Source organism: Primulina eburnea, chromosome 11 (assembly GCF_022965805.1).
Source record: "Primulina eburnea isolate SZY01 chromosome 11, ASM2296580v1, whole genome shotgun sequence".
NCBI lineage: Eukaryota > Viridiplantae > Streptophyta > Magnoliopsida > Lamiales > Gesneriaceae > Primulina > Primulina eburnea.
Genome location: NC_133111.1, coordinates 36,137,741 through 36,153,379, shown reverse-complemented (window position 1 = coordinate 36,153,379; position 15,639 = coordinate 36,137,741). Strand labels below are relative to the sequence as shown.

The following is a 15,639-nucleotide window of genomic DNA, read 5'->3' as shown; positions in this document are numbered from 1 at the left end:
GACCCTATTTATATATAACCGCGTTTTTTTAAATTAATTTTTTTATATAATAATTTATTTTGAAAATCATAAATTTTAGTCCCAAAATTAATTAAAAGACCTAATACATTATTAAGAGTATATAACTGAGACAAAATTTTGAAACCGTGGATCATTTTATATTTTTCCCTTTTTAATTCATTGTTTAAAATTTCATTTTAATCCCTAGTTATTTTTCATAATCATAATACGACTTTATTTAAATATAATCAATTCGAATTAAAACACGTGATTATTTCATATTATAGTTGAATTTTCACTAATTTTTATAGTTATGATATTATTCATATTTGAATTTAATTCAATTAATTATATAAAAACATGCTATGCATGCGTCGATTCACTAATATATATATCTCCACACTGTATTGATTCACATCCACAACTACGATAGATCACAATCTTGATGGGGTCAATAAGTGATTGTGATCCATAACTTAGCTCATTAATGTCATAAATATCTAAATCCTCCCATATGTGGGAAAAAACAAGGATTTAAATTATTTAGGAAAAGGAATTCTAATGTAAATATTATGTTTTTCATCTGTATTTCCATTCAATGAAAATGAATAAAAATTATCATCTTAATTTTGTTTTTTGCAAACAAATTTCAATTCATTTTTCTCATATTCAAGATCAACAATTAATTCGTGTTTTTTAAATTATTTTCAAAAAACATCATCCTAAGGTTCTAGATTTTCGCTTCAACTGGGAACTCTACCTAGACAATAGGAAGGACAACGCCAACACCAAACCAAACTCATCTATTTATTCGAACATGAGTAGATGTTTTATAAAACGATCTCACGTATCTTTATTTATGAGACGAGTCAATCATGTCTATATTTACAATAAAAATTAATATATTTAACACATAAAAGTAAAAAAAATTCTTGAGTGATCCATATTAAATATCGATTTAACAAAATTGACTCGTGAGATCGAGAATTTTTTAGTTTAAAAAATATATATTTTTTGTTTTTCATTAATTAAATTATTAGTAAAATAAGTTTAGCACTCTTTGGATGCAAGTCCCGTTGAGGTTGAGTTATCGTACAATTAAAAGATTTAATTTAAATACGTACAAAACGTAAACCTTGAATCTTATAAATCATATAAATCACGGATTCGATTTTATTGATTTTAAAAAAAATCTGTACTAATAACAATCAAAAAGTGATTTATTAAAATAGATAATCTCAAAAATTTACAATTTTTAAACTTTTTAAAGGTATATTTAATATTTTCCAAAAGATTTAGGGTATTCCCATGTAAAAAGTCTTGCAAGAACACAAATCAATAAATTGAAGGAAGAAAATTATTCGAGAGCTAAAAGTTTGAAAGTGTGCTTTTCGATGAATAAATCTACGGTGAAGACTTTGGAGCCTCTACGCTCGGTTCCACACCAACCCTACTCCCATTCTCACCTACCGGCGCCTCCTCGTCACCATGGATCCGATCAAGCACCAAAACCAATCCCATGGCAAACGCGGCGTCGAACCCAGGCTTCAGCGAGAGCAAGAAGACGTCTTTTCCAAGAACGACATGCGTAGAGGCGTCGACCTTGCGGCGTATCTCAGCAACCGCTTCGTTCTCCTCGTTCAAGATTCTGCAGTTCCGGCATCCGAACGAACCCTCTACGTGGTAGTCCACGTTCGGATCGCTATACACCTCAACCTCTACGCCCGATCGACCGATTATGGATGATCTACGTACGCTGAACAGCGGCTTTTTCCCTTCGGTTCCCTCCCCGACAAAGCCTTCCCATCTCTGATGCAGGCTCGGCCACTGTTACAGGGATTCGAGTTAGCTATATATATAAAAACAAGCTTCTCTATCAAAACATTAATATACCTTTCTCCGGACAGTGAGGAGGCATCCACCGTCGGCGTCCATGAGAACGAGTTCGCCCGTTTCAGCAGCGTCGGGGCCATAGGAGTCGACACGGAAGACAAGTTGGCCTTTAGAGTCATAAACGCTGAAGCCGTCTCCGCAGAAGAAATGGGAGGTTTTGAGCACTGTGAGATGGGTTTCCTCTTCGTATACATACCCTTCTTCCACAATCGTCATTATTTTCTCCGTGAGTGTAATAATGATTCCTTCTGCTTATTAAGAAAGGGAGATTTGTGGGTACTGGAGCAAAACAGGAAAATGATATTTTTTTAGCTCAAAGTTGGGTTTCACGTGCCTTTTAAGTTAAAAAGTGATGGGAAGGGGAGCAGCTGGGGTACAGGGAGTTTTTTGTCTTTTGCCCATTTGTCACAAAAGTAACGGGCGGGTACAAGCACAAAGCAAACCAAAAACTATCGGTAAGAAAGACAAAAATTTATGTTACACGGTTTCACGGGTTCACGGGTTGTAGTTGTAAGACAGATCTCTTATTTAGGTCATCCATGAAAAAATATTATTTTTTATTGTGAATATGTGTAGGTATGACCCGTCTCGTCGATTAAGATCCGTGAGACGGTCTCATATTTACTTTAATAAATAAAAGGAGAAAGAGATATTTTATTTTTTTGATTTTTGTTAATTATTTTTTTTAAAAAAAATAATTTTCTATTTTTGAAATATATTCGAGGAGGTCGTTTTTATTTTAATATTTTCATCGACTATTTTTTTTAAGAAAACGACGTCCGGGTGAGAAGAAAGACAAGTCGAAGAGAACCACAAAGCTTAATGTGAAACCAAATGATGAGTAATATAAGCAGCAGAGACAACTGAGCCAGATGAAGTAAAGCGTTGAAAGAAACGAAAGTTGGATAGAAGCATATAGTTAGGGGTGGGTACGGTACGGTATACCGTACCGAACTACGATACCGTATACCGTACCGAAAATATCGATATGAAATTTTTTCATACCGATACCGATACCGAAAATTCGGTATACCGCACATGCGGTATACCGAATTTTCGGTATGAAAAAAACTCATACCGGTATCGTACCGACACCGAAAATTTTGTCGGTATACCGAAAAACCGTCTTTCGGTATACCGACATTTTTTTGGTATACCGAACTTAAATCTAAAAAAAATAATAATAAAAAATTATTTTCGGTATTTCGGTATATACCGAAATACCGAAAAAAAAATTATTTCATACCGATACCGATACCGAAAAGTTCGGTACGATATGATACCGTACCGAAATTTTCGGTATACCGATTTTTTCGGTAAGTTCGGTATTTTTTTCGGCACGGTTTTTCGGTATTTCGGTATTTCGGTATTTTTTCCCACCCCTACATATAGTTCCGAAGAGACGACTCCGGTAGATAACCAAATTTGAGAAATTTGTTTCCCTAATCAGTTGTGACACCCAAGTTGTAAGAAATTTTTGACTATGTTGAAGATTAATAATAGATTTTATTTTTTAGAGAGGTCTCGAAAACAATGAAGGAAACACTCGACATAATTTTATTCCATAAAAAAACAGAATGCCTATTTGACCATTTATATAGAAAATATTCACATAGTCAAAATTGGCAAATATTTCCAAAAGTAAAAATAATGAAATCAACGTTAATAATGATATTATCTTGTCAAAAGAATAATGAAATCATATTGGAATCAAATTTTGATCTTCCTAAAAAAAAAATACCCAAAAAAAAAAAGACATAAATGAAGGAATTGCTGAAAATTTCGTTGGGCTCGTGGCAAAAGTACTGAATCTTGTGTGTTGACTCAATCAAAGTGGCTTTTTTTCATCCAAATCCAACATTGCACCACCTCAATTGTGGGCGGCTCAATTTCAATATGTCAAAAATGTATTTTTCAACGCATCAAATACCTTCGTATTATAAATAAATGGGTATTTTGTTTTTTACCTTTAGTCAATTATTTATTTAAGAAAATGATCTTTTTTTAGATTAATTTACGAATTTCTCCAATATAAATTTAAGATCTCAATTCAATGTAAAATAATACACATAAAAATAAATAATCATTTGTTTTTAAGTTTACATATGTGTGCAGATTTTATAAAAATAAATACTTTTTTATGCATATATTGTTTGATATGACATGAATGATTACACATCGGGAAAATCTGTGAGGCAGAAAGCCTCATATGAAGCATGTCTATGGAAGAAGGTTTTAGAGAGAGCTCATTTACAGGAAAAGACCATAGAAGTAACTTCTGCATTATTCGTAATTTACATATGTAAAGACAATATTTTTTTATGAATTATACTGGTTTTTGGCTATTTGCTACGAGTCTTATTGTTTTTAATGAAATTGTTATACAATACCATATGGCATCTACGTCTCGGTCTCGGAGCTAACACTTTAGCCATCAAATTAATCGCCAAAAAAGAATCCAACTACCAAAATTGAAGGCGCTGGCTGAACCTCCATGGCGAGACGACCACCACGAATCTGGCGTATGTCGAAAACCACCAGAGAAAGGCCTGAAATTGCGATTGTGTTGTTGCACGATTTCCTCCAGTTTTGGGTCAATCTTGGTTGTTTTCTGGTGAATTAGATCGCGGGTATGACGTTAGTTGTCAACCAAGCTGAAGTCCATGCCTGTGATGGTTGCGATCAGTACTTTTACGGCAAGTGTTCAACTATTTTTTGGCCACATTGCAACCACAATAAGTGACTAAAAGTATATTTGTGCTATGCATAAAATATTTGGCTCAAAAGAAGGTTATTTTCTAGCCAGAATGTAGAATGATAATTTCTTGTCTCTCTATATTTTCCTATAAAAAGAGGCCTTGTATCAGCTTAAAATGGGAGATATTCCATTATAAAAAAAATAAAATTTATGTGTGAAAATAAAAGTTTTAAGTTATAATATTTTTTTAATCATTCATGAGTGTTATATTAAATTCAAGAAAGTTTATGGCAAGCTAAATCCATTGATGTCAATGTGAAAAGATTGCACTCTTGGTCAAGTAAGATTATTTACAGTTTGGTATATTATTCTTTTATTTATTATGGTTTTGATAATGAATCTTTATTTATAGTCATAATTTTGAGTATTTATTATCAATTAATATCAAATGCTTGGTACCATAAAAGTGGTTATCTTGATTTGTTGTTTTAATATAATACAATAAATAATTTATCAATATATTACAATTATTAAATTGTAACGTACCGTACTTTTTACTACTTAAATTTTGCGGAAAAATTAAAAAAAAATTCTTAAATAAATGTGAACATTCAAAATTCGATAAAAGAAATAAACTGTACGTCTCACAAGTTGTTGCAACAAGATTTGAAGTTAAAAGTTTGACAAAAGTTATAAATGCTTTCATAAAACTTAAAACATGGCGGTCCTTGGGTTTAACCTCCTGCTCAGTCCAAGCCTGCTCCTCGGTCCCCACCATCAGTCTCCTCGTAAACATCCTCACCTGCATCGATCAAGTCTAGTGAGTCTAAAGACTCAACACGTATAAACTGGAAGTAACAAGTACTACATAATAAGATCACATGCAACTTTAAAATAGAACATACATACTTAAAACTTGAACTTGCAAGACAAAACCTGAACATACGTACATACATACTTAGACGTGCCATAAATTTTTCTTAAACATGCTTGCATACTTGAACATATTTGAACATACATAACTTCATCATTTTTGCGTAGACGCATGTTTCAAAGCAAGTGACCCATAACATAATCGTCTGATCAGACTGAACCACAGTACTGGGATGATAGGGACGTATCCACTGCCACATACATGAGATCCCCGTTCATAATTTAACGGGCTGATTCATGATTTAACGCTTTCCAATCTCAATCTAAACTTGTTCATAATTTAATGGGCGGATTGGTCCACGTTCATAATTTAACGCTTTCCAATCCTAAACATAATTTGGTCACAAGACATTTAGCATACCTCAAAAACTTAAAATATTTTCTTGTACGTCAACATACTTACTTGGCGTTGAGGGATTCGTTGGACTTCGATTGGGGCCGTTGCTGCACATACTAACATGAATTAAATTGCTTAACTTGCATAACTTAGACGTAAATATCAAGCTTACTTACTAGCTCATTCAATTCCTTATGACGTTCTAAAATTCTCATGACTCGACCTTATAAATCATTGAACTAAACCATGACATCAAATGTAAGGTTCAGGAATTTAATTCACGTAACCGGACTGCATGCAATCTAGGATTTTATTTTAAATTATGTGTTTAATTATTTTTATGCATTTTATGCATAATTCATGCATGATAGGATTTAATTCATGAAATTTAAATGTTCATGCATTAGGATTTCTATATGCATTTCACGTTCGATCTAGGAACGAATATCGGAGAATTGTCGGGAAAATAATTATTTTTATTACATTATTAATTTTTACTAACTAATATAAGGTCTTTTAAGGGTATTTTTCAAATATGAGATTTTATTGAGTATTTTTCCACGCATGATTTTATTTTTAACGGTACGCAAATTTTATCGAATCGTGGGACTTTTTATGGGTTCGGCTAATATTTTCAAAGTATTTCCAACACTAAATATTTTTCGGGAGTGTGTTTGGATTTTTGGGCCTAGTTTTAAGCTTATTGGGTATATATATATATATATATATATATATATATATATATATATATATATATATATTTGAAACTTTTAAATACCAATTAAAACCCATTTACTTAATCTTTATCTATATAATTAACGCCTAAGTAATTCCCTAAACTCCCCACTAACCTAACCACTCTTCAACAGCCGCCCACCTCCTCCACTCACATTCATCCTCCTGATTTGCTGCTACAACAATTCGGTGAAGCATTTTCCTCTTCAAGCAAATATTTTCGGTGCTCTTTTTCTTTCCTCCAATTCCTTTCCTCATCCGTGTCATTCAAGCGTTGGTGCATCAAGATCATAAGGCACGCTATGTATCTTCCTTGCTCATCATTCACGCAATATTATTATGCTGATATGCTGTGTTAGCCGATAGCTCATTGTTCATGCATGTTAAATCATTCCTTCCTTCGGTTGTTACAATTTCTGCACAAAAATATTTTCCCAACTCACGTTTTCTGTTATGTATTGCAAGGGGACTGCTGTATTAGGTGGTCAGGGGCCCTTACAGACCAGGAGTGTGAGGTGTAGGTGGTGGAGTGTGGAGGTGATCGGGTTTGGGTGAGATCGAGAGGGGCTGTGCAGATCGGGTGTTTTAGTGCAGGGGTTCGGCCATCGTTTCTCTGCACCAGTCATGCGAGGGTCTTCTCAAGCCCTTAATGACAGCGTTTTGGGACCTATTAAGTGTTTTTAAGATATGGTAAAAGTTGGGGAAAATTTGGGTAAGTTTCGAGTCGATTCGGGTTAAAACCGGGACTCCGATCCAAGTTTTTAAAACGAGTCGGTTAGGTTCTGATTTTGGCTCGGGTTTACGTCTAGGAATACTTTTAAATATTTTTTGGGACATTTTAAGGAGTTTGGAAAGCTTCGGGTCAATTTTAGAGGTTCAGGAGTGAAACGATAATTTTCGGATTTCCAGGGGCTAAAAGGTCATTTTGCACCCGGGGTGAGATTTTGGTCCTGGCAGCGCCCTGAGCACAAATATATGATATTTTAAATGTTTATGTATCGTTTTTATGATTTTACGTAATTACGATAAATACGTTGCATGCTTGGTTTAAAGGAAAAATTACGCATACGCATGTTTTTATTAAGTGATGAAAATGATGATATTTTTGAAGGATGTGAATTGGTTGTGAATGACGATGTATATGTATACGATGACATGAGATATGATGAGCTGAGGCCCGAGCTCAGTGGGTGGGTAATGCTGTCGCTGATGTCCCCTGCCGCCGGGTACCACGGTTTTTTTTATAGATGGATCCATCGATAGAGCTGATACGATAGAGCTGATACGAAAGTCACAACTAATGAACTGAATTCAATTAAATGAAAATGTTTAAGCTTATGTTGACACGATGAGCTGTTTTGACACGTATATGATGATATGACATGACATGCTTTGACACGACACGTTTACGTTATGCTTTTAAGTTAATGAAAGATATGTTGAGTATGATATTTTTCACTTTTGTGTGCTATGTATATGTATTTGTTATTAACGGTACAGGTGTGTTGAGTCTTTAGACTCACTAGGCGTGTGTGATGCAGGTGAGTTCGATGTCGAGGAGACTGGAGGTGTTGGACTCTGAGTTAGCGGACCTGGTGGGCGACATGACCCGAGGACCTAATATTTTTCCGCACTTTATGATTTTATGTTTTGGAGAAGATATGATGATTTTATCTGCTGTTTATATTTTACTGTTGGATGTAGGATTTTACTCACTTCTTTTACTCCGTATATTTTATTGGTAATTAATTATGATAACTTTAAATGTTATTTTCAAAATGAGAGCTTTATAAAAATAAAAAAAAAAAATTCCGCAATTTAGAACGAGTAGGCGTTACAGTTGGTATCAGAGCCAGGCTCCTGTATAGGGTTGTGCCACCGCCAGCTTCTGCCGCTTAGTCTTCAAAGCCTCAAGTCTGTAAGCTTTTACGATTTAAATGTTTTAATTGATTGATTGTTATCACCTGCATGATTTCATGATTTACGCATTATGATGATTTACTTCTTATGTTTAACTGTTGTTACACTGTAATGTCCACTAATTTCAAAACTAGATTAATTTCATGATGGGTTACGTTTTAAGTGGACTGTATTCAGATATGCCTCCCAGACGCGAGCCCAGGATGGTTAGAGTGGGTGATATCCCTGAGGGTGGCAGAGGGCCTCCACCACCACCGCCAGGGGACCCAGCTACCCGAGTTCTTGAGGGTATGGCTAGATTGTTGGAGCAGGTTCAGCAGGCTCCTAGACAACAGACTGATATCTTTGAGCAGTTCCGTATGCTCAACCCGAAGGAGTTCGGGGGTACCACTGATCCATTCGTTGCAAAGGGATGGATTAGATCACTGGAGCTACATTTTGATTACCTCCAGATGAGAGATGGCGACCGGGCCAGGTGTGCCATTTATATGCTGAGGGATGATGCGTCCCTGTGGTGGGAGGGAGCCGCACATGCTGTGGATGTTGCTACTCTCACGTGGGCCAGATTCAAGGAGTTTTTCTTCGGAAAATATTTCCCAGCTGACGTCAGGGGCCGCCTGACGAGGGAGTTCATGGGCCTCCGACATGGGGATTTATCAGTGGCGGATTTCATCCGCAAGTTTGACAGGGGCTGCCACTTTGTGCCCATGATAGCAGGGGATGCCGCCCAGAAGCTGAGGCATTTTATTGATGGACTGAGACCCACTCTCCGTCGGGACGTCATGTTGATGAGGCCGGCGAGTTATGATGAGGCCACTGCCTGCGCTTTTCAGGCAGAGCAGGCATTGCGAGACATTGACTATGAGATGCACAGAAAGAGACAACAATCTCAGTCCAGTTCTCAGCCACAGAAGAGGCAGTTTTCGGGGCCGCCGAGGCAGCAGGGGCAGCAGAGGCCCCAGGGACATGGTAGGAGGCCGCAGCAGCAGCAGCAGCAGAGACCTCCTCAGGCGCCAGGGGCACCTAAGCCAGTTGATGGACAGCCGTGCCCTCAGTGCAGCAGGTTCCATTTCGACGAGTGCAGGTGGGGAACCTTCAAGTGCTTTGTATGCGGACAGGAGGGCCACAAAGCAGCGGACTGTCCTAAGAACAAGGGCCCCACTACAGGCAGGGCATATGTGATGCATGCCGAGGAGGCTGAGGCAGCACCAGACTCGACACTGATTACCGGTAACCATTTTGTTTAAGGTTTTAATTTTCGCATGATTGCTTGGGTTTAATGCTTTCTTGACGATTTACTTATTGGGATTGATAACATAGAAAGAATTAGGATGCATGCTCTACCTATTTGGATTAAGAATTTAAGCGTCTGATTGGAGAATTTTAGGGACCCAATTGCAACAACGGATAAGATCAGAACCAAAATGTAATCTTAGAAACGTTAAGGGGTTAATCTGCAACTTTTCAACTTTTCTGAAATTGAATTTCAAATTTTGAGGAACGATATTTGGGTTAAGTAAGTTGTTTTTCGAGGATTTTGGGTTAACTGCGGATAAAGAACTCTTTAAGTTCAACAATATTAGATTTGATAGTATGTTTTGTCGCAGGGAGGATATATATTGCAGGTGTAGCCACGCATGCATTGCTGGATTCAGGGGCTACACATTCATTTATATCTGAATCTTTTGTGAAGCGACTAGGTATCATACCAGTAGCGATGGATTTGGGTTTCAGAGTATCGATCCCATCCGGAGATCAGATGTTCACTTCCCGAATAGTGAGAGGATTGGAGCTCACATTGCAGCAAAAGACAGTACAGGCAGATCTGATAGTACTACCGCTGCCAGAATTTGATATCATCTTGGGCATGGACTGGCTCTCTTCTCACGGTGCAGTCATAGATTTCCGCCAGAGGTCAGTATCTATTCGACCTCCCAGTGGGAAACCATTTGTTTTTGAGGCAGCTAGACATCATCAGTTCCCGCTCGTCATTTCTTGCATGTGTGCGAGGAAGCTTATTAAGAGAGGCTGTCAGGCATTCTTAGCTAGTGTTGTATCAGTGTCGGTGCCAGTCAGTCAGAGGCTGGAGGATGTAGATGTGGTCAGCGAGTTCTCCAGTGTATTCCCTGACGATGTTTCAGGCATCCCACCAGACAGGGAGGTAGAATTCTCTATTGAGCTCATGCCAGAAACAATACCGATATCTAAGGCGTCCTACCGATTAGCACCTGCAGAGATGAAAGAGCTCAAAGATCAGATTCAGGATCTTCTGGATAAGGGTTTCATTCGCCCTAGTTTCTCCCCGTGAGGCGCGCCAGTGCTATTTGTTAAGAAGAAGGATGGCAGCATGCGACTGTGCATTGACTACAGAGAGCTGAACAGAGTCACAGTGAAGAATAAATATCCATTGCCTAGGATCGAAGACTTGTTTGATCAGCTTCATGGAGCCTCCGTGTTCTCCAAGATAGACCTTCGATCCGGATATCATCAGCTGAAGGTGAGAGAGTCAGATGTGCATAAGACAGCCTTCCGGACGCATTATGGGCACTATGAGTTCTTGGTGATGCCCTTCGGTTTGACGAACGCGCCAGCGATCTTCATGGATCTCATGAATCGCGTATTCCAGCCATTCTTGGATCAGTTCGTCATAGTCTTCATTGACGATATTCTGATCTATTCAAAGAGCAGGGAGGAGCACAGTCATCATTTGAGGATAGTATTGCAGACTCTACAGGATAGACGACTGTATGCCAAGTTCAGCAAGTGTGAGTTCTGGCTAGATAGGGTGGCATTCTTGGGCCACATTGTATCTCAGGATGGCATAGAGGTCGACCCCAGCAAGGTAGAGGCAGTCAGAGATTGACCAGTTCCGAAGAGCGTGACAGAGATCCGCAGTTTCTTGGGATTGGCAGGTTATTACAGGAAGTTCATCCAGGGCTTCTCTTCTATTGCGGTACCTATGACCGCTTTGACGAAGAAAAACGCCAAGTTTATATGGGGATTTGAGTGTCAGGAGAGTTTTGACAGACTGAAGCAGGCCCTGACCACAGCGCCAGTACTAGCGATGCCATCGGGGCCGGGAGAGTTTGTAGTTTATACGGATGCATCTAAGCTTGGGTTGGGCGCAGTTCTGATGCAGCAGGACAGAGTGATAGCTTATGCGTCCAGACAGCTGAAGGTTCATGAGAAGAATTATCCGACTCATGACCTTGAGCTAGCAGCAGTGGTATTTGCCCTGAAGATCTGGAGACACTATCTGTATGGGGAGAAGTGCAGGATTTTCACAGATCATAAGAGCCTGAAGTACTTCTTCACACAGAAGGAACTGAACATGAGACAGAGGAGATGACTCGAGCTGGTGAAGGACTACGATTGTGACATTAGCTACCATTCGGGTAAGGCTAATGTAGTTGCAGACGCTCTGAGCAGGAAGCACGCAGTGTTAGCTCATCTGTCAGTACAGAGACCGTTACAGGCTGAGATTCAGAGATTTGAGCTTGCAGTTTATGCCAGGGGCGAGGCCCCGAATCTTGCTACTCTGACAGTACAGCCGACTCTGAGAGACAGAATTCGAGCAGGGCAGACTTCTGATGAGCAGCTACAGAAGTGGAGACAGAGGGATGAGACTAAGGACCATAGACTGTACGCAGTTGTGGATGGCATAGTCAGATATAGGGACCGTCTATGGGTTCCTGACAGTGATTCCCTTCGAGCAGATATCCTGAGTGAGGCCCACAGCACCCCGTACTCCATTCATCCAGGGAGTACGAAGATGTATAAGGATTTGCAGACTCTGTATTGGTGGCCGGGCATGAAGAGAGATATTCTGCGGTTTGGCTCCGAGTGTTTGACATGTCAGCAGGTCAAGGCAGAACATCAGAAACCTGCAGGGAAGCTGAGACCACTCCCTATTCCCGAGGGGAAGTGGGAGAATATCACTATGGATTTCGTGACAGGGCTTCCGAGGACTACTGGAGGATACAATGCCATTTGGGTGATTGTTGATCGGCTCACTAAGTCAGATCATTTCTTACCGATCAGGAAGACATTCACCATGACTCAGTATGCAGAGCTGTACATCAGAGAGGTAGTCAGACTGCATGGTATTCCAGTGTCCATCGTGTCAGACAGGGATCCGAGATTTACATCTGCATTTTGGAAGAGTCTTCACCAAGCTTTGGGTACGAAGCTACAGTTCAGTACCGCTTTTCATCCCCAGACGGACGGTCAGTCAGAGAGGGTGATTCAGATTCTGGAGGACCTACTCCGAGCTTGCATGATCGACTTCCAGGGCAGCTGGGAGCCGAAGTTACCTCTTGTGGAGTTCACTTACAACAACAGTTATCAAGCATCGATAGGTATGGCTCCATACGAGGCACTTTACGGGAGGAAGTGTAGGTCGCCAGTTTATTGGGATGAGGTAGGTGAGCGAGCAGAGTTCGGTCCAGATATTGTCAGACAGACAGCAGATCTAGTGGCCAGGATTAGAGACAGGATGAGGACTGCACAGAGCCGTCAGAAGAGTTATGCTGATCAGAGACGGCGGGATCTTGAGTTCGCAGTAGGGGATCATGTTTTTGTGAAGGTCGCACCTATGAAGGGTGTGATGAGGTTCGGGAAGAAGGGCAAGCTCAGCCCTAGATTCATCGGACCATTTGAGATCCTAGAGAGAGTTGGGACACTCGCATACAGAGTTGCGTTACCACCGAATCTGTCGGGAGTTCATAACGTGTTCCACGTCTCCATGCTGCGAAAGTACATGTCGAATCCTTCACATGTGCTTAACTATGAGCCACTTCAGTTGACACCGCACTTTTCATTTGAGGAGAGACCTACGCAGATTCTGGACAGACAGGAAAAGAGACTCCGAAATAAGGTGATCCTGATGGTCAAAGTCAAGTGGCTGAATCACTCCGAGGAGGAGGCCACGTGGGAGACAGAGACCGAGATGAGGAGTCGCTACCCGGAGTTATTTGGTACGTTCTAATTTCGAGGACGAAATTTGATTTAAGGGGGGGAGAGTTGTAAGGTTCAGGAATTTAATTCACGTAACCGGACTACATGCAATCTAGGATTTTATTTTAAATTATGTGTTTAATTATTTTTATGCATTTTATGCATAATTCATGCATGATAGGATTTAATTCATGAAATTTTAAATGTTCATGCATTAGGATTTCTATATGCATTTCACGTTCGATCAAGGAACGAATATCGGAGAATTGTCGGGAAAATAATTATTTTTATTACATTATTAATTTTTACTAACTAATATAAGGTCTTTTAAGGGTATTTTTCAAATATGAGATTTTATTGAGTATTTTTCCACGCATGATTTTATTTTTAACGGTACGCAAATTTTATCGAATCGTGGGACTTTTTATGGGTTTGGCTAAAATTTTCAAAGTATTTCCAACACTAAATATTTTTCGGGAGTGTGTTTGGATTTTTGGGCCTAATTTTAAGCTTATTGGGTTTATATATATATATATATATAAATATATATATATATATATATATATATATATATATATATATATATATATATATATATATATATATATATATATATATATATTTGAAACTTTTAAATACCAATTAAAACCCATTTACTTAATCTTTATCTATATAATTAACGCCTAAGTAATTCCCTAAACTCCCCACTAACCTAACCACTCTTCAACAGCCGCCCACCTCCTCCACTCACATTCATCCTCCTGATTTGCTGCTACAACAATTCGGTGAAGCATTTTCCTCTTCAAGCAAATATTTTCGGTGCTCTTTTTCTTTCCTCCAATTCCTTTCCTCATCCGTGTCATTCAAGCGTTGGTGCATCAAGATCATAAGGCACGCTATGTATCTTCCTTGCTCATCATTCACGCAATATTATTATGCTGATATGCTGTGTTAGCCGATAGCTCATTGTTCATGCATGTTAAATCATTCCTTCCTTCGGTTGTTACAATTTCTGCACAAAAATATTTTCCCAACTCACGTTTTCTGTTATGTATTGCAAGGGGACTGCTGTATTAGGTGGTCAGGGGCCCTTACAGACCAGGAGTGTGAGGTGTAGGTGGTGGAGTGTGGAGGTGATCGGGTTTGGGTGAGATCGAGAGGGGCTGTGCAGATCGGGTGTTTTAGTGCAGGGGTTCGGCCATCGTTTCTCTGCACCAGTCATGCGAGGGTCTTCTCAAGCCCTTAATGACAGCGTTTTGGGACCTATTAAGTGTTTTTAAGATATGGTAAAAGTTGGGGAAAATTTGGGTAAGTTTCGAGTCGATTCGGGTTAAAACCGGGACTCCGATCCAAGTTTTTAAAACGAGTCGGTTAGGTTCTGATTTTGGCTCGGGTTTACGTCTAGGAATACTTTTAAATATTTTTTGGGACATTTTAAGGAGTTTGGAAAGCTTCGGGTCAATTTTAGAGGTTCAGGAGTGAAACGAGAAAGGGAAGGCACGGACCCCGTGCCCTGGTCCGTGTGGGGGTCCGTGTGTGTGCGCAAACTTGACACCGTGAGAAAACAAAGGCACGGACCTCGTGCCCTAGTCTATATGGAGGTCTGTGTCGGCTCGCAAGGATGACACCAAGAAGAAAACGAAGGCATGGACCCCGTGTAAGGGTCCGTGTACCCTCGCTGGACGAAAACTCACGAATATTCAATACATGCAATGCTTATCATTCTAGACTCGATTGTACGGAACATGAACCGACACCGAGACCCATCTTAGCATATCATAACATTGAATCAAACATGTACAAACATCCCAAAGCAACGACGTCCACCCTACTACACATACCAATCAAAAACATAGAAATTGAAACCAAATCGTTTCCTACATCTTCTAATGGATTCAAGTGTCTATCGACACTAACCGACAATCCCAATGCCAACCCACATCATACTAAACATACCTAAACGCAGCAACGATCACCCGTCGATCTCCAACGAAGCCTGCAACCATAAAACTTCAAGAACGTATCAATATCATAAATTTCTGAAAATGCAGTTTGAGCAGTCCCATGAAAACACCATAACTCACTATTTACTATCAAATCGAAGGTATCGAAAAGTTCTACAATTTTCACGTTGAAAGTTTTCTCAAAATCACGACCGAAAAATCAC

The 15,639-nt window shown here is 39.3% G+C and overlaps 2 protein-coding genes across 2 annotated transcripts; one reads left to right on the top strand and one right to left on the bottom strand.

The window, feature by feature from the left end:
- Positions 1-1,202: 1,202 nt before the first annotated feature.
- On the bottom strand, positions 1,203-2,198 carry LOC140804530 (protein LURP-one-related 5-like). Its single transcript, XM_073160569.1, has 2 exons — positions 1,894-2,198; positions 1,203-1,827 (listed from the first exon to the last, which is right to left on the bottom strand). Exons 1-2 carry the CDS (start codon positions 2,107-2,109, stop codon positions 1,405-1,407), a joined length of 639 nt encoding a protein of 212 aa, XP_073016670.1. The 5' UTR covers positions 2,110-2,198; the 3' UTR covers positions 1,203-1,404.
- A 6,464-nt stretch (positions 2,199-8,662) lies between these two features.
- LOC140805581 (uncharacterized) lies at positions 8,663-10,824 on the top strand. The gene is made up of 2 exons (XM_073161845.1): positions 8,663-9,746; positions 10,124-10,824. The coding sequence occupies exons 1-2, from the start codon at positions 8,663-8,665 to the stop codon at positions 10,822-10,824; spliced, it is 1,785 nt and encodes a 594-aa protein (XP_073017946.1).
- Positions 10,825-15,639: the final 4,815 nt, after the last annotated feature.